General features: G+C 51.8%; 1 protein-coding gene across 6 annotated transcripts; it reads left to right on the top strand.

The window, feature by feature from the left end:
* The first annotated feature begins 1,208 nt into the window (after positions 1-1,208).
* On the top strand, positions 1,209-21,627 carry camsap3 (calmodulin regulated spectrin-associated protein family, member 3). Of its 6 annotated transcripts, none has more exons than XM_077009989.1 (18): positions 1,209-1,694; positions 8,357-8,607; positions 13,034-13,174; positions 13,830-13,907; positions 14,243-14,275; positions 15,145-15,283; positions 15,596-15,735; positions 15,839-15,932; positions 16,051-16,096; positions 16,195-16,256; positions 16,494-16,530; positions 16,650-18,642; positions 18,728-18,852; positions 19,116-19,408; positions 19,491-19,584; positions 19,780-19,898; positions 20,298-20,416; positions 20,530-21,627. In XM_077009989.1, the coding sequence occupies exons 1-18, from the start codon at positions 1,562-1,564 to the stop codon at positions 20,830-20,832; spliced, it is 4,200 nt and encodes a 1,399-aa protein (XP_076866104.1). In that variant the 5' UTR covers positions 1,209-1,561; the 3' UTR covers positions 20,833-21,627. The 6 variants fall into 6 exon arrangements, with proteins under 6 accessions (XP_076866104.1, XP_076866102.1, XP_076866100.1 ...); XM_077009987.1 differs by having other exon boundaries at positions 16,458-16,530; positions 18,731-18,852; positions 19,119-19,408; XM_077009985.1 differs by having other exon boundaries at positions 16,458-16,530; positions 18,731-18,852.
* Positions 21,628-22,005: the final 378 nt, after the last annotated feature.

Genomic DNA, 22,005 nt, shown 5'->3' with positions numbered 1-22,005 from the left:
TTGCTGTTAAGAATTTCACACAGAATTGTAAAAGTAAAATTTTAAGATCTTGTTTGTTACTCTGCTGATGTAAGACATTAACTACTGCTACATTAACAAGCTCACTTGGTTTTGGACAAGATCTTCAGCACAGTAAAGCGGTGGCAGAGCTTGATCACGGAGGGGGTGGAATACACACGCGTGTGTACGCTAGGCCTTGTAGGATTGATGTCAAGAGTAATGCCTTTTTAAAAACTGTCATTCATATGAAAATGTCATTTTGATAATGAAAATATACTTTGAAAACACGTTGTTTCTTGACTACACTTCACCAGTAATGTATTGATGAATATTACACTCTAAATACTCAAATCTAAACAATGAACACAAATGTCATGTTCTCCCATAACTGTAGTTAGTGACCCAGTCGTAGTTAAAGTGCTGGTACATTTGGGAATTAGTCTCCGACCTTCTAGGGCAATCAGGACGGAGTTGTGGGCTCGTTAGTTTTCGTTGGTTAATGTTCATCACTCGCTGAGTATAAATTACGGTAATGGGTAAGTAGCCGCTTACTTTTTTCCGCAATTGTGAAGTTGTTTTACGGCAAGACATTATTTTTCATATGCAGTTAATCACATTTAACGTTAAACTCGGAACAGTTTTTCGAAATACTTCTCAAACATTACATGCAAAGTTGTACTACGGTCACAATTACACCGAGTTCAAGTGTTATTACAATTCAAAAGGTTAGTTAGGTCGTGTGCTTGTAGGGTTACCACAAAGTACGTGGGACCGATTCAACACATTTAATCGTCTGAAATCAATATACGTTTTGTAAGCCAGCCTACGTTCTTCCCAAAATATGACAAGAGCAGAAGAAATTTATCTGACTCCGAAAACAAAGTCCTGGATTATATATTCATATGGCGTAATTATACATTATGAACATATGTGCCTTGTATGTCTGACACAAAGTCATCATAAAAACTCTGGCGGTGTGACCGCTCACTCTCTAACTATTTTAATTCCGTTCATTTCAAGATAAGATGTTACTTTTTCAACCCAATTGCCCCGATACTGCACCTGTTTCGACAGGGGAAACACTTCTCTACCTGCTAGTCACTCTGGGCGGGCTAGTCCCGCCCCTACACACGCGTTGACACGTATACTGCCATCTCATTGGATGGTGGGCGCTTGAGTGACATGCGTGTAGAGCACCTGGAAATCAGTCGTCAACCGAGCATTTCAGCCAAGCGCAGAACGATGCGGACTCTGAAACGGGGTCAAAAAATAAACTATTATCTAGAAAGGAGCTGAAACCGCGCTCCGCGAGGCTTTGGGGATCGTTTTTGTATGTGTGTTTGTCGTTTGGATGCGTGTAAAGAAGACCGAGAGGGAGTATTTTATGAGCACGAAACCACTTTTTCTGGATAATAATTTTCCGCGAGGACGCCACCCGATATCCGTGTTTCACTCAATGTGGTGGGATATGAGAGGATGAGGGTTTAATTCCACTTCTCCTTCTACCTCACCTCCTGCTGTTCTCCTCCCTTCATCCACACGGCCCGTCTTTGGACTCGCTATGGTGGACTCGAGTGCTGCGAGGAAGACTTTTGTGGTCCCGGACGTAAAACCATTGGATCAGTACGATTCTAGCAGAGCCAAGATATGCGGCAGTGTAGGCTGGCTGCTGGCGAAATCTTACGGCAATGCAGGTACGAACAGATCTTATTTCCTACACGGATCAAACGTCGGTTTTCCTCTCTGTTCAACATGTATAAAAATATTTCCCTTCCACCATGAAACAAATGCGTGAAGGTGAGCAGATCGCGTGTGTAAACTCAGCGTTTTTGGAGACACACAAAGGCTGAAAGGTGTCAGCATGGCTTTACATTCTCAGCCGGCAGTTTATTACCGTGGCAAGACCGGCTGTCATGCGAATAGACAAATCACCCTACAAAATAAACCCATTTCTAGTTAAATGGATCTCACGAAACATGCGATAGTGATCACTGCTTTTACCACTGGCATAATAAAGATGGCCAAGGCTGAAACAAGTGTTGGTAATATCGTTATTCTGGTGAATGGTCCATGTCAGGGAATCAAGTTGAATACTAATCCAACCCCTGTTCACCCTTCCCGGTTATTTTCCCCAGGTCAGGGTCCCAGGCAGGAGGGATGGTATTCTCTAGGAATTATCGCCATGTTGCGGATATGTTTCCTTTCTCTTAAATGTAAATAAGAGTTTTGCAGGGCGCGTGCTCCGAAACCACTGGCCTGTCCCTGTCACGAGCGCACACCCACTCACGCGCATCCTTTTGTTAATCGCCCCGCCCCCCAAACAGGGTTTTAAAAGGTACTGACTGGGAGCTTCGCCGCTTCTGGTATATTCTGGGAGCTTTTAACTCTCTTGATGCCCTTTCGTGGTCACTTTAGACACAGATCCCGCGGGTTGTACTTGTGTAACGTGGGGTAAACCCGATCACCTACACACGGTCCACCTTAAACAATGTTCCGCCACAGGCTACGCATCATTTCATCAGGGCACAGTGACCATCATTTGTTCTACTTCCTCTCAGCCTGGTCCTCTTTGGAAATGGGAGGTTTGCTTTTCTGGAAACCAAAAAAATATGCCTGCCCTAGCAACGGAGTTTATGCATCAGATCTTATCTGTATTTATTAAAGGCTTAGCTTCAAGGTTTCAGAAACGCAAGCATGTTTGGCCACATTATCTGCTGTTGTCTGCTCAGAACACGTCTGGTGGGCAGTCTTATCCTGCTCTTGTCTAAGTCCCAGTAAGAATTTGCTGAACCTGAGTTTTATTTCCGTTTACTGGAAGAGAGTGTGGTAAGCGGGTTTTGCACCCAAAACTCAGAGACCAGTTTTCTTCCCCAGTCCACACTTTCCTTGCCAGTCTGTAATTGTGTCTTACCTGTTTTAGTTTTGTCAGAAGGTGGGTTATAGCCTGTGGGCTGTCCAGGGAAAGCCTGCCTTTAGGGCATTCAGTGTGGTTGATGCTTCTGCTCAACCAGAATCTTGACTTCAGTGATCCTTTGAAGATTACTTTGAAGGTAAACATTGTCAAAAATACCCAGGCAATATGTGGAATAGTGCATTCGTGTTATGAAGTTGCTTTGTGTGTGTGTGTGTGTTGTGTGTGTGTGTATGTTGGAGGCCCCATTGTCCTCTTCTAATGAGGCAGTTTTAATTCATCATTTCTCTACATTCCTGTACTGTTTTAGAGGAGTTTTGGCCACTGTATACAACAGCCTGTAATAAAGAGGAACACGTACACTGCTGACAGAGAGCTAAGCCCAGCGGAACAGCAGCTGAAAAGTTACAGTAAACACATTAATATACATTATATACACCCAGCTACTGATAGATTATAACTTCTAGGGTAATTAAGATGTCTGATTCATTGGGTTAGGTTGGTAGTCTTATGCTTCAGATGTAAACAAACGTGCACTCCAGTGAAATATGTGTTGCGCGAGGTCGGGGCAGGATGCATAAACGTGTGCCTTTCTGATCTCTGATGCTTTTTGACTCAGCGGCAGGCCTGCGCTGACCACGCCCTCTAGGCCAGGTCACACAGCCCGACACGCACGGCAGGGCAGGCTGAAAAACAGGAGCAGATCGAGCAAGTTAGGCCTGAGCATGCAAGCGTGCATGTTTGTGTGTGTGTGTGTGTGTGTGTGTGTGTGTGTGTGTCTGTGTCTGTGCAGTGCAACATGATCCTGCTGAACCACAACTGCGCTAGTCTTCCTGGCTCGGTTTGATGATGTCATCGGTTCTCCTCAGAAGCTGCCTGCAGCAGGAGTAGGTTGAGCTCTGGTTCTCGTGCCCCGTGGGCGAGAAACACACGCCGCCTCGCTGTTTACAGCACGCTCACTTCCCGAACCGGGAACTCCAGAACACCCTCATGGCCACGTCCTCCAGAGACACGACGATGCTCAACACAGCCGGTACCACCTCTTTATTACCTGATGCCTTTCAGGCGGTTGTGTGCCTGTCAGGAAGTGAGTGGCTATTTTGGGCCTGTAGCACCTCGCCACCTGTGCTGCTGTTCCAGCAACATAATTAGGCGACTAATTGCATCACCTGCTCTCTTGGGTGAGGCGTGCGGCGACTCGTCTCCAACGCAGCCCGGCCGAGCAGGCCTTCCGTGTTTGCCAGGCCCTGGTGGTGCGGAGCATGGTCAGGGCCTGAGTGCATGCTGGGAGCTCTCTCTCTCTCCGGACGCTCACGGCACTGGGCCCGTGGCGGTCCCGAGGGCGTTGGGGGTCACGGTGCCGCTCTGCGCCGTCTGTGCTGTGCTACAGGGCTGAAGAACAAACCCGCCGGTCCCTCAGACCTCTGCCAGTGCTGCCGCACAGCCAACACGGCGTGCTGCTAATTGCTACCTGCATTATCCACGCTCTCCTTGCTCGTGGGTGTGCTTTTTACTGTCTGCGGGGCCTGGTTTTACTTTGAATAAAGCTGGAGTGTTAACCTAACTGTATTGGTTACTTGGCTCAGCCTGCTTCGGAGAGACAGATAATGGATCATCCGTTTCCTTGTAAACAAAAAAATGGGGTGGCCCTGAGAAATGGAACAAACATTAGTTGTAGATACAAGGAGTGGGTCTCATCCTCCCCCACACCTCCACTGGTCAAGTGTATCAAGTGACCATTAAGAGTGAGGTGTGGAAGACCACCTGTTGGTTGGGGAAGTCCATTAGGAACCCAGCAGCTCTGGTCCCGCCCTGCCATTCAGTCGACCTGCTGCTGTGGTGAGTCACCTGTGTTCTGTCTCTGCGTCACCGTGATGATTCAGCAGCTGAGGAGAGTGTATCGATGACCGCATGGTAGGAGGGGCGTTGCCCGACAATCCTCCCAAAAATCCTTAACGTTTGGAGTGGCTGTCGTTCAAAGCAGCCACACGTATTGTTTATCAACCACAATCTCTCCATGGCTTCCACCATCTTGCCATGTTCATTTGGAGTGTGTCAATCATACACCCTGACCAACTGTTACTTAAAAAAACCCTGAAATATGCTTTAATTGTATAAACTACCATTCTAAGAGCTATTTTAAGTATTGTGTGTGTGTGGCAAAGATAATTGATGCTCTAAAATGTGGTCAGTACAAATGTCATTGTCATTTAAAGTTTGGAAACAAAGGACGGAGTCACGTAGGGCGTGGCAGCAGTTCATAATGCAGGAGGACAAGGACGAGGACGAGGACGGGCTGTGGAGCGCTGTCTTCTTTCCAGCATCTGGACCACAGAGCCGGCCTGTGAACTAGGGCCCAGGTTGAATCTGCTCTCCGCTTCCTGATCTGACGTCAGGGCTTTGCTAGCACACAGACGTCAAAAGAACTGCACTGTCAATAGCACATGTGAACCAACCCCCCCCCCCCCCCCCCCCCCCCCATGTACTACAATAAAAAGAAACTGGAAATCTCAGAATGTGCATTGCTGGATGACACACACACCCTTATGAAACATCACAAAGGTTACGCTGCTGTCACACCAGAAGGGTACACACAAGAAAAACCAGTGGCTCCTGCTAACACCTGCAGGTTGTTTGGGACTGAAACACCAGTGACCAGGTTTCACTGCGTTTCTGCCTTACCGTCAGGCACAAGAAACCGGCTTCACATTATTGGAGGAAAAAGTTGTCTTGTTTGCGGAGGGGAAAAAAAAAACATCTGTCTTGTTTTGCACACGGTGTCAACATGTCAGCCTGTTTGCCTTCATGAGTAAATGTAAAGAATGTGGCTCTTTGAGCTCTATTTGGCCAGCCTCAGAGATTACTGCAGATTTCTGAAAGAAAGCTGTGTGTGATCAAAAGTGGATTACCATTTGTATGTGTGCGTGTGTGTACGAGTGAGGTAATTGTGTTGGAGATTTATGAGAAGTAAAATTGCACTAGTGTGGTATACATTTCAGTCCCCACTGTGGTTCAGATACACACTGGCATGTAGTTTTCAAGTTGGTACTTATGAGCGATGGGTTTGTCAAGTATGTAGAGAGTTTTGAACCGGAGGCCGTGTACCACCCAACAGTCGCAATCACCTTATTGTGCCAACCGCGATACCCTCCAATCAAAAGGAAGTGTGCTTTAATGCTCTGCGTTCCCATGACAACCCACTTGAAATCAAAGGCAAGGCTCTGGCGTCTGTGGTGGGGGTTGAGTCGGGGTTGGACGCAGAGAGCAGGCCGTGTGCGTTTGGGGTTTGGTGAGGCGTGGTGACGCGCGGTGACGGCTATGCCGAACGACTCGATCGATACAGCACGTGACTGGTGTCAGCAGGGACGCAGAACCTGTTGGCTGCTTTCTTCCAGAGTCATTACGAAAGCCCGTCTGTTTGCTTTAAAACAGTTGATAAAGTCATACTTTTAACTTTAAGTGTTCTATTTGATATTCAGTATAAAGTTTTTATCCTCTAGCCTATATGTAATTGAATATTCTTGCCTATATGTAGTCTGTATGTAACTCTATCACCCAACGGTGCTTGAGGGGGGTGATGGTGTCTGGTGATGAGAAAGAGATGGAGAGAGATAGAGATGATGTTTATCATACTTGGTGTTTCATGACTGTTTACATAAGGAGTTGGTGTTTGCTCTCATAATAGTGTGTTTAGCAGACACCAGAGACAGCAGTCAGCTGATACTTGGTTTAGGCTGATCGGGTGGGCTAACATATTTTCCTCAGCTTCTCTGTCCTGTCATTTCCTCCTTAAAGTGTTGAGCGTTCACAGGCTGTGCCCAAGTGTACCCACAGGTGTGCGCGTGCGTTCCTGGGTCTCCGCGTGGGGGCGAGGGGCTCAGGGTTTGTCTTCGACTCGCGCACGCTGCTTTGTGTCCAGGTATTCCTCTTCGCGAACGTGCGGGCTGGGGTGGCGAGGTCCCATCGGGTTCACAGCGAGCGCCGTCTATATCGCGCGGGACGATCGGAGCCAGCACGGCCCTTTGCATCCTGCTTTGCATTCTGGGTTGGAACTATTCATAGGACAAGGCTGGCGGCTGTGACATCATAATTGAACACAGTTTTATTGTGATGTCGCCCTCGCGTGTCCACTTGCACACTAATGTGTGGTGTCGAACTTTGGCTGAAATGTTGTGCTTGGAGCTCAGAGTTTGAGCCCTGTAGGGTTTCAGTGTCAATCGGGTCTCCTTCAGGGGGGTCATCTACACCACCTTCCATTGGGAAGTGAACTTGTCAGAAGGTTTAGAACAGGAGGGGCGTCCTGCACTTCCCCTACAGTGAAACCTTGTCCTTCACTGTGTCCTCTAACACGTCTTAGAACTTCAGAACCTGTCCTGCTGCTTCTCCCTGCCCACTTAGTGTGTGTGTGCGTGTGTGTGTGCGTGTGTGTGTGCGTGTGTGTGTGCGTGTGTGTGTGCGTGTGTGTGCGTGTGTGTGTGTGTGTTTGTGTGCGTGCGCACGCGCTCCACGGACACCCTGCCATCACCTTGCGGTTCTAATTGGTCATAAATGTGGTAGAACCAGTTTACGGTGGGTGTGTACAGTATACCTTTACAGGTTTGACTTTCTCAGGGCTTTGTATTTGTTTTGGCGCGTGTTTGCAGAAGCTGTGTCCGCGCAGCCTGAAAGTCACTCACTCTCTCTGTCTCTCTCTCTCTCTCTCTTGGTCTCTCTCTCTCTCTCTCTCTCTCTCTCTCTCACACTCTCTCTCTCTCTCTCTCTCTCTCTCTCTCTCTCTCTCTCTCTCTCTCTCTCTCTCTCTCTCTCTCTCTCTCTCTCTCTCTTGGTCTTTCTCTCTCTGTAAAATGCAGCAGCTTCTCGTGTGTGTGTGTGTGTGTGTGTGTGTGTTTGAGAGACTCTGGATTGGCCCATTGTAGTGGGAGCTTTGCGCCCATATGTGGGTCACTTCATCCCTTTTGGTGGTTCGAGTTACATTTTTAGCTGCATTTCCTTCACCCCACAGGATCGAAAAAGTGCGCGTGTGTCCCTCTGCACAGCCCATCTCCTGCCCCAGGACCCCGCCCCTTTTCCAAGCCCCTCCCCCACCTTCTCTCCAGGCCGGTTTCGGCACCCACTGAGGGGGCAGAAAGCCCAGCAGGGAGTGGCTCCACCCAACCAGAGCCCCTCACCCTGGTTGTTAACCCCTCAGTCGCTCGGCTGCGCTGCCTCTTGCCCCTCTTGCCTCGTGCCCACACTTCTCATTCGCATCTTTTTTTGTGCTCGGTAGCCAGATGTGCTAGATGCATTTCTACCCTTTTGCAGAGGTTTAATGTCCTACAGTGTCATTATATGTTGCTAACCTCTACGTGCAGGGACTGTGGATGCTGTGTATCTGATGTGGTGTGCGTGTGTGTGCGTGTGTGTGGTGTGTGTGTGTGTGTGCGTGCGCGTGTGTGTGCCGTGTAGAGAATGTTCCGGTGGAGCTGCGAGACCCCTTCTACTGCGACCAGTACGAGCAGGAGCACCTGAAGCCTCCCGTCACACGGCTCCTCCTCTCACCTGAGCTCTACTGCCGCACCTACGGCCTGCTGCTGGAGCAGGAGCCCCCCAGGGACGCCACCGCCCTCCTGCAGGCCCTCGCCAAGAAGGGCGTGGCCCCCCAGGACCAGAACACTCCCGTGACCGAGGCCGACCTGCGCCACAAACCCATCAAGATGGTAAGAAGTCCTGTTCCCTGTGTGTGTGTGTGTGTGTGTGGTGTGTGTGTGTGTGTGTGTGTGTGTGTGGTTGGTTCTGTGAGTTATTAAACATGGGTCACATCTGGTGGCTACAAACCGTGCTGAGCTGAGTCGGCTCCTCTAGTGTCCATACAAGCACAAGAATCAATCCAGCACTCGACCTTTCACCTTACCACGATATGGAAGGGATTGTTTCAGCAGATTAAGCATGGATTTTGCACAGGAGAGAGGGAGGAGGAGGAGGAGGAGGGGGAGGGGCCGGTTCTGGGTGGGACAGGGCGGGTCTGAGCAGGACAGGGAGGGGCCCGGTGGGACAGTCCTGCTTTTCGCTGCGATTCCAAGGATTAGAGGCCCCATCCCCCACACACACAGCCGATAGTGTGAGTGGATGCAGCTGTAGGTGACAGAGACGGTTACATCGCCATCCTCTCTGAAGCGCTGGGACAGAGGACCTCATCACGTGGGACGTGGACGTCCTCCTTCTTCTCTCGTTTATTTATTGAATTAGTCAGGAGCAAGATCCCGCTGGTGGAGAGATCCCGCCTTGTGAGGCGACGAGCTTCATCTGTATCTGTGCCACATGTGTCTGGTGTCCTGCTCCTTTAATGTACTCTATAATTGGCCCACATTTTTTTCCCTTGTCTGTTATGCTTTATTACACAGATACACAGAGGATTCAGAATAACATCTTGAGAAGATGTGTGTGTGTGTGTGTGTGTGTGTGGGTGTGATGCACATGTGTCTGTGCTCAGTGATCTCTCCGATTCTGTCTGGTGGCCATGGCAGCGGGCACTGCACCGGCGTCATGGCGACAGGCTTGGCGTTGTACAGTGATGAACTCTGGGCTCAGCCGGCGCTGTCTGGCTGCGGGAGTAAGCGTTGGGATGGGCTCTGGCTGCGGCTAGCCATGTCTGGCTGCAGGAGCGATGGGGGGGGGGAACTGGGTCACACTGCTGCAGCATTAGGAGACGGAGCACCACGGGTGGGGGGGCTCACACGACTCTCAAACGGCAGTGATGCGGAGAGAAGCGGAGTGTTTGGCACTGGAGCAGGAAACGTTCACCCTCCTACGCAGCGTTCACCCTCCTCAAGGAGGAACCTCGCCGTGTACTCACTGATTTTAGTGCTGAGATTATAAGAGAAGCAGCCAGTCTGCCTCCCCCACGAAGGACATGACTTTGAGAGATTCAGTAGTGGCAGGACCGTCACGGTGCCAGCTCTCTCTCTCTCTCCTCTCTCTCTCTCTCTCTCCTTCACTCTCTCTCTCTCTCTCTCTCTCTCTCTCTCTTCTCTCCTTCACTCTCTTTCCCTTTCTCTCTCTCTCTCTCTCCTTCACTCTCTCTCTCTCTCTCTCTCTCTCTCTCTTCTCTCCTTCTCTCGCTCTCTCTCTCTCTTCTCTCCTTCACTCTCTTTCCCTTTCTCTCTCTCTCTCCTTCTCTCTCTCTCTCTCCTTCACTCTCTCTCTCTCTTCTCTCCTTCACTCTTTCCCTTTCTCTCTCTCTCTCTCTCCTTCACTCTCTCTCCCTCTCTCTCATTCACTTTCTCGCTCTCCTTCACTCTCTCCCTCTCTCTCTCGCTCCCTCTCCTTCACTCTCTCTCGCTCCCTCTCTCTCCCTCCTTCTCTCCCTCTTTCTCTCTCCTTCTCTCTCTCTCTCCTTCACTCTCCCTTTCTCTTTTTCTCTCGCCCTCTCCTTCACTCTCTTTATCTCTGCTCTCTCTCTGAAGTTAGTGCTAATCTGTGCGCCCACCCCCCCCCAAAAAAAAAAAAAAAAAACCAGAACCAGCCATGTTCACCGGTCCGTCAGTTCAAGGTGCACAACCTGCGTCTCCCTCTCGTTACTTAGGCAGCGTGTGTATGAGGAAGTATCCGTGATAAGGGAGTGTTGCCTGGGTATAAAACGCCCGGCCTTGGCTCCACGCCAACAGTGCCCAGCGCTGACTTTATAGTTCACAATCACTGGCACAGCCAAAAAAGTGCCACAATGTCGAACAAACCTGAAGGTCTGTCTGTTCTGTGGAGAGGGAGCCAAGTTGCATCTCTGGCTTTGAACAGAGCGAGCGCTTCGACTGAAGTCATTTATACATGACTTAATTTTTTTAAATAGGCAGGACTTCAAAGGCCTGGCAGCATGTGGTTCCACTAAGCCAAGCACAATGAGCTTTTATTTTGAAAGGCTGATTATTTTTGACTCTTTCCCACCATGACCGGGCTGTCCCCTCACTGGGTTTATGGGCCATCCAGAATGGTTTTGGCTTAAGCTAACGTTGATCCCTTTTTTGCTGCCTGTGTGTTCACACGTGCCTCTGCTCGGTGGGGGGCCTGTGGCCGACGTTGTCACGTGACGTTTCCCGGATGCCCCCCCACCCACCCACAGTGAGCCCCAAACCCCAGTGTCCGAGAGCTTAAGAGTTTGGCGGCTCCATTCCTGCCTCAGCGAGAGCCGCCGCTCTAGCGCCCCCTTCAGTTTGTGCTTCGTTCCACAGTGACGCCACTTTGTGGTGGTGCCGTTGGTGTCCGGGTGTCCGCGGACGTGCCGAGGAGACTCATTGTAGGTCGGAATTGGTTGCTATGGCGATCTGGCCAGCTGGTTGTGTTCTGTGGCCTCTCTCTCGGGGCGAGCGTGTGATTGGGTGAGTGGGTTTAGCAGGTTCTGGCCCGGAATGGCAGAGTGACCCATATCTATCTCTCTCTCTCCCTCCCCCTCCCTCTTTTACACACACACACACACACACACACACACACACACACACACACACACACACACACACACACACACACACACACACACACTGTCAGTCCTCTTTTTATCTCTCTGTCAGAGTTGATCTGTCCCTGGGATACATACTACCCATGCGTTGACTGGTCGTCCTGTGCCAGACGTGCCAGATCCAGCCTCCCCCGTCTCACACACACACACACACACACACACACACACACACACACACACACACACACACACACAGTGATGGCTCTCAGCTCCCTGGGCAGACAGCAGCTACACCGTTATCCCTCCAGCTCCGCCCCCAATCCTTCACTCCAGACGACTCAAACCTTGAGCTACACGGTCCTAACTCCCTCCTTCTGTAGGAAGATCAGCACAACCCCAGCATGGGGCCACACTGGCTTGACACTCACTCAGACAAGACCACATAGTGTAGTTCGTGTGTGTGTGTGTGTGTGCGCATGCATATGTTTCCGCTGTATACACGTGTGTGTGGTTTATTGCAGGCTGCGTGGCCGCGTGTGCAGGGGAATGTGGCCCTCTGACCTCCTCCTCTCGAGAGGGTTAATGATTATAACAGAGTGCACACACACACACACACACACACAGCCAGCACAGCAGGGGGAGGGGTCGGCGACCCGGAGAAACTGGGACACGCCGTCCCGGCCATGAAGATAACGGAGCACAACCTGCAGTGGGCGGGGCTTTTCTCAGGCTCCCCGTCCCCCTCGTTTGAAAACGCCGCCCTGTCAATCGTAGTGGCTCGAGTGTTAAAAGAGCAGGCGGTCCTCCAGAGCCCTGGCAGTGATTGGCTGTTCTTCCTGCCCGTCAGGCATGGAGACCCCTTGGAGAACCTCTCAGAGAAGCGGGGTCTTCACAGATAACTGTGGTGCCATAGAGCAAGTGGACTGATCTGAAATCAGCCCCGCACTCTCTGTTTAATCAACATAGTCATACAACTTCTCAGTATAACCGAGGAATCGGTCGTGGCCAGTCTCGTTCCTGCTGGGCTGGAGGTGAGGTGTGTGCTATGCCCCATTCTACTGGCCCTCTGCAGTGTAGCTCTGTCTCCGTTACAGTAACAGTAGTAGAGAGGGAGAGGGAGGGAGAGGAAGAGGGAGAGGGAGGGAGAGGAAGAGGGAGGAAGAGGGAGGGAGAGAGAGAGGGAGGGAGAGAGAGAGGGAGGGAGAGGAAGAGGGAGGGAGAGTGAGAGAGGGGGAGAGGGAGAGAGGGAGGGATGCACACAGTGCAGATGTGGATGTAGAGCAAGTTGTGTTTCCCCTGTGGGTCCGTTAGTAGGCCGGGCCGCTCTGGATCCAGCCGTCTGTCAAATGAGTCGACGACCTATCTGAGAGGAAGAGGAACCTGAAGTGAGGGGGGAGAAGAGCGGGTTCCCGTGGTAACGCAGGTAGACGGAAGGGAAACTTCTAATCTGCTAAGAATTACCGCAACTCCCTCAGACCCCAAAGGCGCAAACCTCAACTGTTCCCAGATCAGTGTGTGTCCTGGGCTCATTTCTCGTACACCTGTGATGTGGACTCTGTCCAGACTCCCTCCATTAGTGAAGGAGGTGTGGTCAGACTGCTCTAAATGTCACTGGTCCACATCACTGCATGTTTGGTGGCCCTAACCATGCGCACATGCACTCTAACGCTCCGTCCTTCTCCCTGTTGCCGACGCAGAGCTCCCACTTGGCACTGATGGACGCGTTGATGGCGGTGGGTGCCATGGAGACGGTGAGGGCAGCGCGGGCGTGTGGGGCGGCGGAGCGGCTCGGAGGAGAGGGCGACTGGGAGAACACGCTGCTGCGCTGGGTCAACACGGTGAGTGCACAACCTCGCGCTGTACCCGACGCACAGCCTCGCGCTGTACCCGACGCACAGCCTCGCGCTGTACCCGACGCACAGCCTCGCGCTCTACCCGACGCACAGCCTCGCGCTGTACCCGACGCACAACCTCGCGCTGTACCCGACGCACAGCCTCGCGCTGCACCCAACGCGCTGCACCCAACATGTGCTCCACAACCTCACGTAGCACTGCGCTCACACATCTTTAGTAAAGATCAAAACCTCACCCACCCACACCACAGCATTGCGGCTGGACCGGAGTGTGTCTTGCACTCGTACACACAGGCATCTACAGAATGAAGACTTGAGATCTACCTTTGGCCTAATATCATTGCTTTTTAACGTCAACAATGTCAAGCCACTGAAATGTGCGTGTTTGATCCAGCATTACACCTATGGAGATGTAGTTAATTCATATACAGTGTCAGTCAATCTGTGGTACAATCTGTGGTACAACCTTGGATTTGTATGTATACAGCGAGATGATGTCATGGCACTAGACGGCCCCCGGCTCTGCTGGTGTGCCGGTGTGTTCTGTGGTGGTGGTGGTGGGGGTGGTTCAGCGGCTCCTCTGCCTGCGTGTGCTCAGTAGGGCCAGCTCTGTTCTCTAATGAGGTTTTCTTGCCCCTAGTTAAATCAGAAGCTGAAGCAAAGGACAGAGAATGACCACACACAACCCAACACAGAGCCTCAGCCGGTTCAAGCTTCGGTAAATCTGCACACACACATACACACACACACACACACACACACACACGCACACACATACTTTTTTTTCTGGACAATTTTATTGTCTGTCTCTGCTGTGCAGTCTTGTCCTCTTTCACTGCAATGGACTTAATTCGTCTTCTCTCCTCTGCTTTTCTATTCTGTCCTTTCATCTCCTCCCCTCTCCCCTCTTCCCTCTCATCTCCTCCCTCCTCCCCTCTCCTCTTCACTCTCCTCCCCTCTGCCCTTCCCTCTTCTCTCCTCTACTTTTATCTTTCCATCTTTCTGCTCTCTTTCCCCTGTTTTCTCTTTGCAACCCTACACACTTGTCTCTAGTGCCCAACCCGCTGGTACTGGAAACTTGTTCCTGTAAGTCTCTTTCTCTCTCTCTCTCTCTCTCTCTCTCTCTCTCTCCCTCTCTTCCTCTTTCTCTTCTTCTCTCGCTTCTCATCTTCCATTCCATCCCTTTTTATCCTCCATATTCCTGTTCTGCCGCTGAGCGTTGCTGCCCTCTACCGCCCCCTGCTGGCTCGGTGCATGGCGGCCCTCTCCGAGCCGCTCTCTCCCTCTTTAGCCATACGCTCCGGTTCACAGTGCTGTGTCGCTCAGCACTGGATCCGTGAGCTCGGACAGAGGTTGAGATCCGAGGCCGCACTTTCTCTGACAGCAGTGGATTTCTCGGAGGCGTGGCACGGCTTCCATTAGGGATCAGATGTTTAGATGGTGCGCGAAAACCTCCTGAACGAAGCGGGTTGTATATTTGCCTAGTGAGGATGTGAGAGGGAGATTAGAGCAGTGTTGAGTAAGCTAGGCCCCACGGCCGGCTCAGGTGTCGGGCTCTCATACAGACGACTCTGTTTAGCGCCCGGCCCTGCCGGAGTGGAGGACATGTCTCCCGGGTGCCTGTTGTCCCACTTTCACCTAACAACGTCCCCACTGTTCCCCCAATTCGACCTGGCACTGGCCTGCAGTACCTCGCATGGATCCTTTGTCTTATCCTTGTTTTTCTTCCCTGAGTGTTTTATTGCTTGTGTGTGTGTGTGTGTGTGTGTGTGTGTGTCTACCTTCTGCATCCCTTTTTTAAAAAATGATTTACCCATGTTTCTTCACACTTCCTCCAGGACTCATAAAACAGTGAATGTGAACCATTTTCACACTAAACCAGAACACACACGCACACACGTTTCGATGGTTCGAGCAGGCCCTGCCCACTCATGGCCCCTCCCCGTTCTGTGCAGCTCCGCTACAGGAAGGACAAGATGGCGTCCAAACTCGGCCCATGTTTCCCAGTGGTGAGCGACGTGAAGGATCTCTCCAGTGGCTGTGCTGTAGCTGCCCTCCTGCACTTTTACTGCCCCGGCCTGCTGCGCTTGGAAGGTACAACCACTACCCAGAACTGCAGAACTGCCCCAGCAGAACTGCCTCGTCTGTGTGGAGGACAGTCCCTCCGCCCTAATTCCACTTCCCACTTGAGTGCCAGCATCATATCTGGGTTTATCATTATTGTTATTGAGTAACCTTCTGAGCCAACCATTCAGGCTGGATTTCAAAGATCAAGCACGCTCTTTAAGCCCAGTTGAAATTAGCTTTGTATTGTTGCCTTATGTTGTCAAATTTATATTTTTCTTTCCATTTTTTCCACTAACTCTTCCTATTTTTTATTATATCCTCTCTCTCTCTCTCTCTCAGACATTTCTATGAAGGATACTATGTCTTTGGCTGACAGTCTTTACAATCTGCAGCTGCTGCGTGAGTTCTCTGACAGCTGTCTGAAGAGCTGCTGCCACCTAGCGTTGGAAGACCTGCTCTACAGCCCACCAGAGTTACAGGTCACACACCCAACCTCCTCAGACGTGCCGGCAATGCCTGGCGTCACACGTGTGCTGATGCTGTATTCTTACTGTCGGCCGTTCTCTCACATCCTCTGTGCAGGTTAATATACTAAGTTTTTTGGCCGAGCTCTTGTACTGGTTTGAGGTGTCCAAGCCGGAGTTTGTACAGCCCCTGAAGACTCCAGATCCAGCCGGTGAGTTTCACTCTCACCTTGTCGTTTGCCGTATTTCACTGTTGAAATGTGCACAAAGGTTTTTTTTTTTTTTTCGTGTGGTGGAGTATTTGGGTCTGATCCAAACGTCTCTTCTCAGAAACCTCAGGAAAGAATGACGGAAGCAATAGTGGTGCAGGGAACAGGTAGGTGAAGACACACTGCGTACGGGTCTGTATCTACAGCTGGACGAGGCTGAGTCGGTTCTAAGGTATTAATATCTGCTTCTGCTCTGTGGCTACAGGTCTCCTTCCATCTTCAAAAAGCCCTTCCTGCCCATCTCCTCTCCAGTGACGCCGGTTCCGGGTGAGTCCAGCATAACGTCCCTTGAGCGCGCTCAGTTGCAATGTGCGTGTCTGTGCACGTTGTCTTGGTTTCGTGGCATCAGTGCTCAGTGGGTGTTTTGTTGCATGTATGGAGTGTCTTTGGGTGGTGTGTATAGACGTCTGTCTCGTCTGTGGTTGTTCATTGACGTTAGTATGTGTGTCTGTGCTCATGTGTGATCAGGCTGTCTGACTCAGTCTACCTCAATGTCTCACGTAGAGGCAGTTGGACGAACTTGGACAAGGAAACCACTCAGGTAGGTTCAGAATGATTCCTTATTATATTTAGTTCTCTCTCTCTCTTTTTTCACTCATAATGGTGCCTCTCACCACATTCTGTCTTAATAATATTTGTTCTCTCTTCATTTGTGTCCAGTCGCCCTCTGTCTTCTGCGGTGTCCTTCAGTATCCCTTTTGGTCTGGATAGTGATGTTGACATAGTGATGGGCAACCCTGTCATAACCCGCTCGGTCAGCTCCGACAACCTAAACCCAGCAGGCCGTGACCCACACACCCCTCCTGAAGACCTGCGGCGTGTGCTGAACAGGCCTGCTGGTCTCAACGGCCCCCACCGTCCCTCCTGGGCTGCCCAGAATCCAGTGGTGCCCTTACTGGCTGAGGAGAACGGTCTGGATGAGGGCAAGACGGGTGAGCTGCCCACCATCGAGGAGGCCTTGCAAATCATCCACAACGAGGGCAAAATGGAGCCACGGTTGCGGCCCGACGGGGCACCCGACGGCTTCTACCTGCACTCGCCAGATGACGTGGCCAATGACGGGATCAATGGAAGCCCCGTCCCACCCGGCAGCTCCGCCCCTTCCCGCTCAGGAATGCAGTACCGGCCGCACGGGCAGCCGACGGAGGCGGGACGCACCCGTCACGCATCGGAGGGTTCGCGCGACGACGACTCCGTCCTAAGAGATGGGAGCGTGGACTCGGATGCGTCGGAGGACCTTCCTAAAACCCACTCCATGCCAGCCACGCCCGCGGGCGGAGCCAGAGTGGCCCGCCCCCACGGCGCAGAGACTCCGGACAGCGGCGTGAAGATGACCAGCTTCGCCGAGCGTAGGAAGAAGCAGCCGGCAGAGCCGCCCACGCCGGGCGAAGCGCAGGCCCCGCAGATGACCACGTGGGCGGCAAAGAAGGCAGAGGAGAGCCCCAGCAAGAGCCCCGCCCTCAGCAACGAGATGTCGGAGCTGGGGGCAAGGCTGGAGGAGAAGCGTAAGGCCATCGAGGCACAGAAGAAGCGCATCGAGGCCATATTTGCTAAGCACCGGCAGAGGCTAGGCAAGAATGCCTTTATGCAGCTGCAGAAGGAGCAACAGGAAGGCGATGGCGAGGAGGGAGGTCCAGTGGAGGCTGGCGTCGCCGCTGCGGAGGAGCTCAGCCGCACGGAGCCAGATGCGAGGTTGGCGCAAGCTGAGAAAGAGGAAGGGCGGAAACAGCGCCCCCCCATGGACACAGAGGGGACCGTCAAAGCCCCTTCACCACGAGACCATAAAGACAAACCGCTTGCAGGTACGACGGGAGAGAAGACCTCGGTCCCGTTGGGCGACTACAACAATGCAGTGTCGAAGCTGAACGCAGCACTCAGCTCGCTGCAAAGCGACATGCAGCGTCTGTCTCAGCAGCAGAGTCAGCTGATGATGAAGCAGCTCCCCGCCAACAACCAGACGTGGGTCATCCCACCCAGCCTCAAGACGTCTACCCCAGCGCCAGCTTCACGCCTTTCCAGGGAGTCCGCGCGCGACACACCCATCACTCCAGCCTCTTCCTCCCCGTCCCCTTCCCGCCGGGTCAACGCTCATGCCACACCCCCCAAGTCACCCGGTGCCCACCGCCGAGCTCAGTCAGCCCCGCCCAAAAGTCCCAAGCACCAGTCTCGACCAGCGGACCTCAAGGTGCCGGCGCTCACCCGCGTCATCACGGCCCCTCACAGCGTGGACAACATCCCGCACCGCCGCAAGGTGTCGCCGTGGCAGTATCGCGACCAGACCTCGTCGTCCTTCAGCTTGGGCTCGACCGTCGGCCAGCTGCTCCGCCCAGATGACAGCAACTCTGAGACGGGCTCCAGCGAGGACCAGACGGTCTTCAGCCTGGACCTGGAGGGAGGCACCACCCATTCTACGGCCAGGAAGGAGCACCATGGCGGGGGTGGGAGCTCGGGAGCACCGTCCGAGTGCTCCTTCGAAAGCGATGTGCCCTTGAGCGCCTTCGGCGGCAAACGCGGCAGCCTGATCGAGATCTCACTGTCCTCTTTGAGAGGGCCGGAGGGAGAGGATGCTGACCAAGCCGTCGACGCCATCTCCGACTCCATGAGCGACGTGACGGAGCCTGAGACGAAGGGTGGGGTCGGGTTCTTCTTTAAGGTGGGTGCAGGAGGCCTTTGGCTGTAGGCTTTGGTGCACTGCCGTTGTTGAGAAGGGTAACCTGGAGTAACGTTTTCAAATGCAGCAGGACGAAGATCGGCCCGAAGACGAGATGGCTCAGAGGAGGGCAGCCCTGCTGGAGAAGCAGCAGAAGCGAGCAGAGGAGATGAAGAAGAAGAGACAGGAGCAGGAACGAGAGAGGGAGGCAAGGTGAGACCTCACCATCCAGTTCCTGTACATACATGCGTTAGGGCTTTTCTGTCTGTTGTACTTTGTCCTCATACCCTTTTGGTGCTGCAGACCCACAACTTCATGATATGGTGATTTAGTTGTCAAGCCACACTTTCTGGAGCAGGCCTCAAGAAATGATAAACAACTGTTTGGTTTCTTCCTTCTTTAGCTTTGAGGCTAACGTGACTAACCAGTAATGCACAGATGACCAGGACTCATTCTCCTTGTGTCTTGCCCCAAAGCAGGCGTGGGTCCGTGGACGAGCTTCGAACAGGCGAGAGGGTTGAGCGACCGCGGACGCCCTGCACCCCTCCCCCGGCCTGTACCCCTCCCCCGAGCGAAGGCACGCCCCAGCGCCGCGGTGACTTCACCCGCCAGGAGTACGAGCGGCGCCATCAGCTGAAGATCATGGAGGACCTGGACAAGGTGCTGCGTCAGAAGCCCACCACCGTCCGAGGAGTCAAGAAACAGCGACCCAAGACGGTGTTCCACGACGACTCTGCCCTCTCTCGCAGCCCAGCCAAGGGGTTTATGGGTATGCATCTGTGCTTGTTTTATTTTCGTCTCGTCTCCCTTTAGCAAATATTACTTGTTTTGCTAAGTGTGCTTTCCTTCAGGTTCTAGACTGAACAGGGTGTATTCTCACTCCACCAACAACCTGTCCTCTATGGCCAATGACAGTGGGACCCTTACTGTTCGCAAGTCTCCTAGGTAAATATCTGCCATCTCTTGGATTCTGTTATTTGCAGTGGTTGTCCGTTCCTCACCCTGCACACAGTCAGAGCATGAGAACTGACCTCGGATTAGGTCCCTCTCATTCGAGTTCACCAGTGTCACTATGACCACTATCAGCAGACCTGATTCAGAAGCTGCCTTGTCTTGTATCCCTCACATCCTGCTTTGCAGCCGCTCACACTCTCCTTCGAGGCTGATGTCCCCAGGCCGTACAGCCACACAGAATGGTGAAAAGGACTGGGAGAACGCCTCCACCATTTCCTCCCCCGCCTCCATCCCAGAATACACAGGTACAGCTCTATGTTTTAATCTATATTGCTAAATTGGGCACAGCAGTGCTAATATAGTAAAAGGCAGTATGCCAATTAGCGGTCAAACGCATATTTTTTTCTTGTGGCCTACAATCAGCTTGTCCAGTGTTGGACATCACGGATCAGCAATCATGGCTGTTTTATGAATCACCACATTCACATAAACCAATAATCCAATAACCGTAATTTTGGTAAAAGTTATATGGATCACGTATCACATACCACTGGGTTTATAACCCATCTCATAGCATATTGCAATTGTAATATAATAATCATAATATAGTATTTATCACCACAGCATGTACAATTTGACTGTTCAGTGTCCCAGTGTGTTCTTATGTTGGAGGAAACAGTGTCCTTTACTGTTGTTTGTATCAGGACCCAAACTGTACAAGGAGCCGAGCTTCAAATCCAACAAGTTCATCATCCACAATGCCATCTCACGCTGCTGCTTGGCAGGCAAGGTCAATGAACCACAGAAAAACAAGATCATTGAGGTGAGAGACCTTCCAGTCACTAACCTGATTCATTCAGTTAATCAGCAACTGTGTTTTTCATACCCATGTTGCCTACTTTTTTTTTTTTACCTGTTTTCATGTCGTTTTCTCAGGAAATGGAGAAAAGTAGCGCCAACCACTTCTTGATCCTGTTCCGAGACTCGAGCTGCCAGTTCCGGGCGGTCTACATCATGAACCCAGAGACGGAGGAGCTGCAGCGGCTGACCGGCATCGGCCCACGGGTCATTGTCCCCGCTATGGTGGAGTCCATCTACAAGTACAGCTCCGACCGCAAGCAGTTCAGCGTCATTCCATCCAAAACCATGTCCATGAGTGTGGACGCCTTCACCATCCCTGGCCATCTGTGGCAGAGCAAGCGTCCCGGGACACCCAAGAAGCCTGGGACACCCAAATAGAGGCGACGCCTCCTGCCAGTGAAGCCAGATCTGGACCGACCCAAATCTTTCCTCCTCAGAGCTGGCTTTGTGCACCAGGAGCGGGGGCGATCCATTCCGAAATGGTGTGGTAGTGATGGGACACCACAAAATTGTTGGTCCCCCTCAGAAACTCACTAATGCCCCTTCAGAACACTTCCATGTGCTTTTTTGCTGCAAATCGCATGAAGTCAGAAAGAACGCAACAGCCATTTCCTTCACGCCACAAAATGGCACCTTGAACCGGTGGTCAGCCAACTGGAATTTCTCTTGATTGTACCCAAACAGCCCCTGTGTCTGACGGCTTGGTGGCCAACCTGTCATTCAAGTGGGCTCGCCCATTTCAGCCCGACCCTGTTCGGTCATCTCGATCGTGACCTCTGGCTGTCTGCTCTGGGATGAGGCACCAATGAACTGATGCTGCTTTAAGGACATGCCAATCAAACAGGAATTAGGCTCAGTTTTCTCTCTTCCTCTTCCCTGCTTCCTATTCCTGCCTTTTTATATATATATATATATATATATATACACACATGTATCCTTAACCCTATCTCCCTTTTTGTCATCCTGTGTTGTCCCATCTGGGTGCAAGACATCACGCTGGCGTCCTCAAGTCTTAAACTGAAGCGTGATGGAGCATCTCAGCTGGAACCTGACTATCATCGTTGTAAAATGAATGTAGGGCATAAGCCAGCCAAGGGCTTCCCGTCGTCTTTTGTCATTGGCCAGTATGTCCCAAGGACTGGGATTTGTAACCATTCCACCTGGTGAGGATTGGTGGAGGAGTAGGGGGTGGGTGGGTTGGGGGTGGAGCATGGCTGCTTGGTCATGCTGCTGTGCCTATCTGTCCGAGAAGCGTGAAGGCCCGTGCCAGCGAGCATCGCCCCGGACCCGTGTGCTGCTTCCCCGTCCTCCTCCGAGCCCTTTAGGGCCCCACTTATTATCCACTATAGACATCTGGATGTGTTTGGTTTTTTTTAAAGAAAGGTACTTTTGACGTATTTATCCGAGTAGATCCAAAACAAGCCTGCGGGCCTCAGGGGAACTGGGTTCTCCCGTGTTCATCTTGTTCGTGTTCCTGAAGAATGAATGGAATGAAAGAACTCCACACACTCTTGATTTTGCTTTTGTGATTGAGGCATTTCTACTCTTCAG

The sequence above is a fragment of the Brachyhypopomus gauderio genome, chromosome 6 (assembly GCF_052324685.1).
Source record: "Brachyhypopomus gauderio isolate BG-103 chromosome 6, BGAUD_0.2, whole genome shotgun sequence".
Lineage (NCBI taxonomy): Eukaryota > Metazoa > Chordata > Actinopteri > Gymnotiformes > Hypopomidae > Brachyhypopomus > Brachyhypopomus gauderio.
The sequence above is the reverse complement of the archived record's forward strand: the minus strand, read 5'-3'. Positions and strand labels throughout refer to the sequence as shown.

Coding starts and splice junctions, on each gene's coding strand:
- camsap3 (XM_077009983.1), top strand. CDS start 1,562: ATGGTGGACTCGAGTGCTGCGAGGAAGACTTTTGTGGTCCCGGACGTA. Junction 8,608..13,033: donor GCCACAAACCCATCAAGATG/GTAAGAAGTCCT, acceptor TTGCCGACGCAG/AGCTCCCACTTGGCACTGAT. Junction 13,175..13,829: donor TGCTGCGCTGGGTCAACACG/GTGAGTGCACAA, acceptor TCTTGCCCCTAG/TTAAATCAGAAGCTGAAGCA.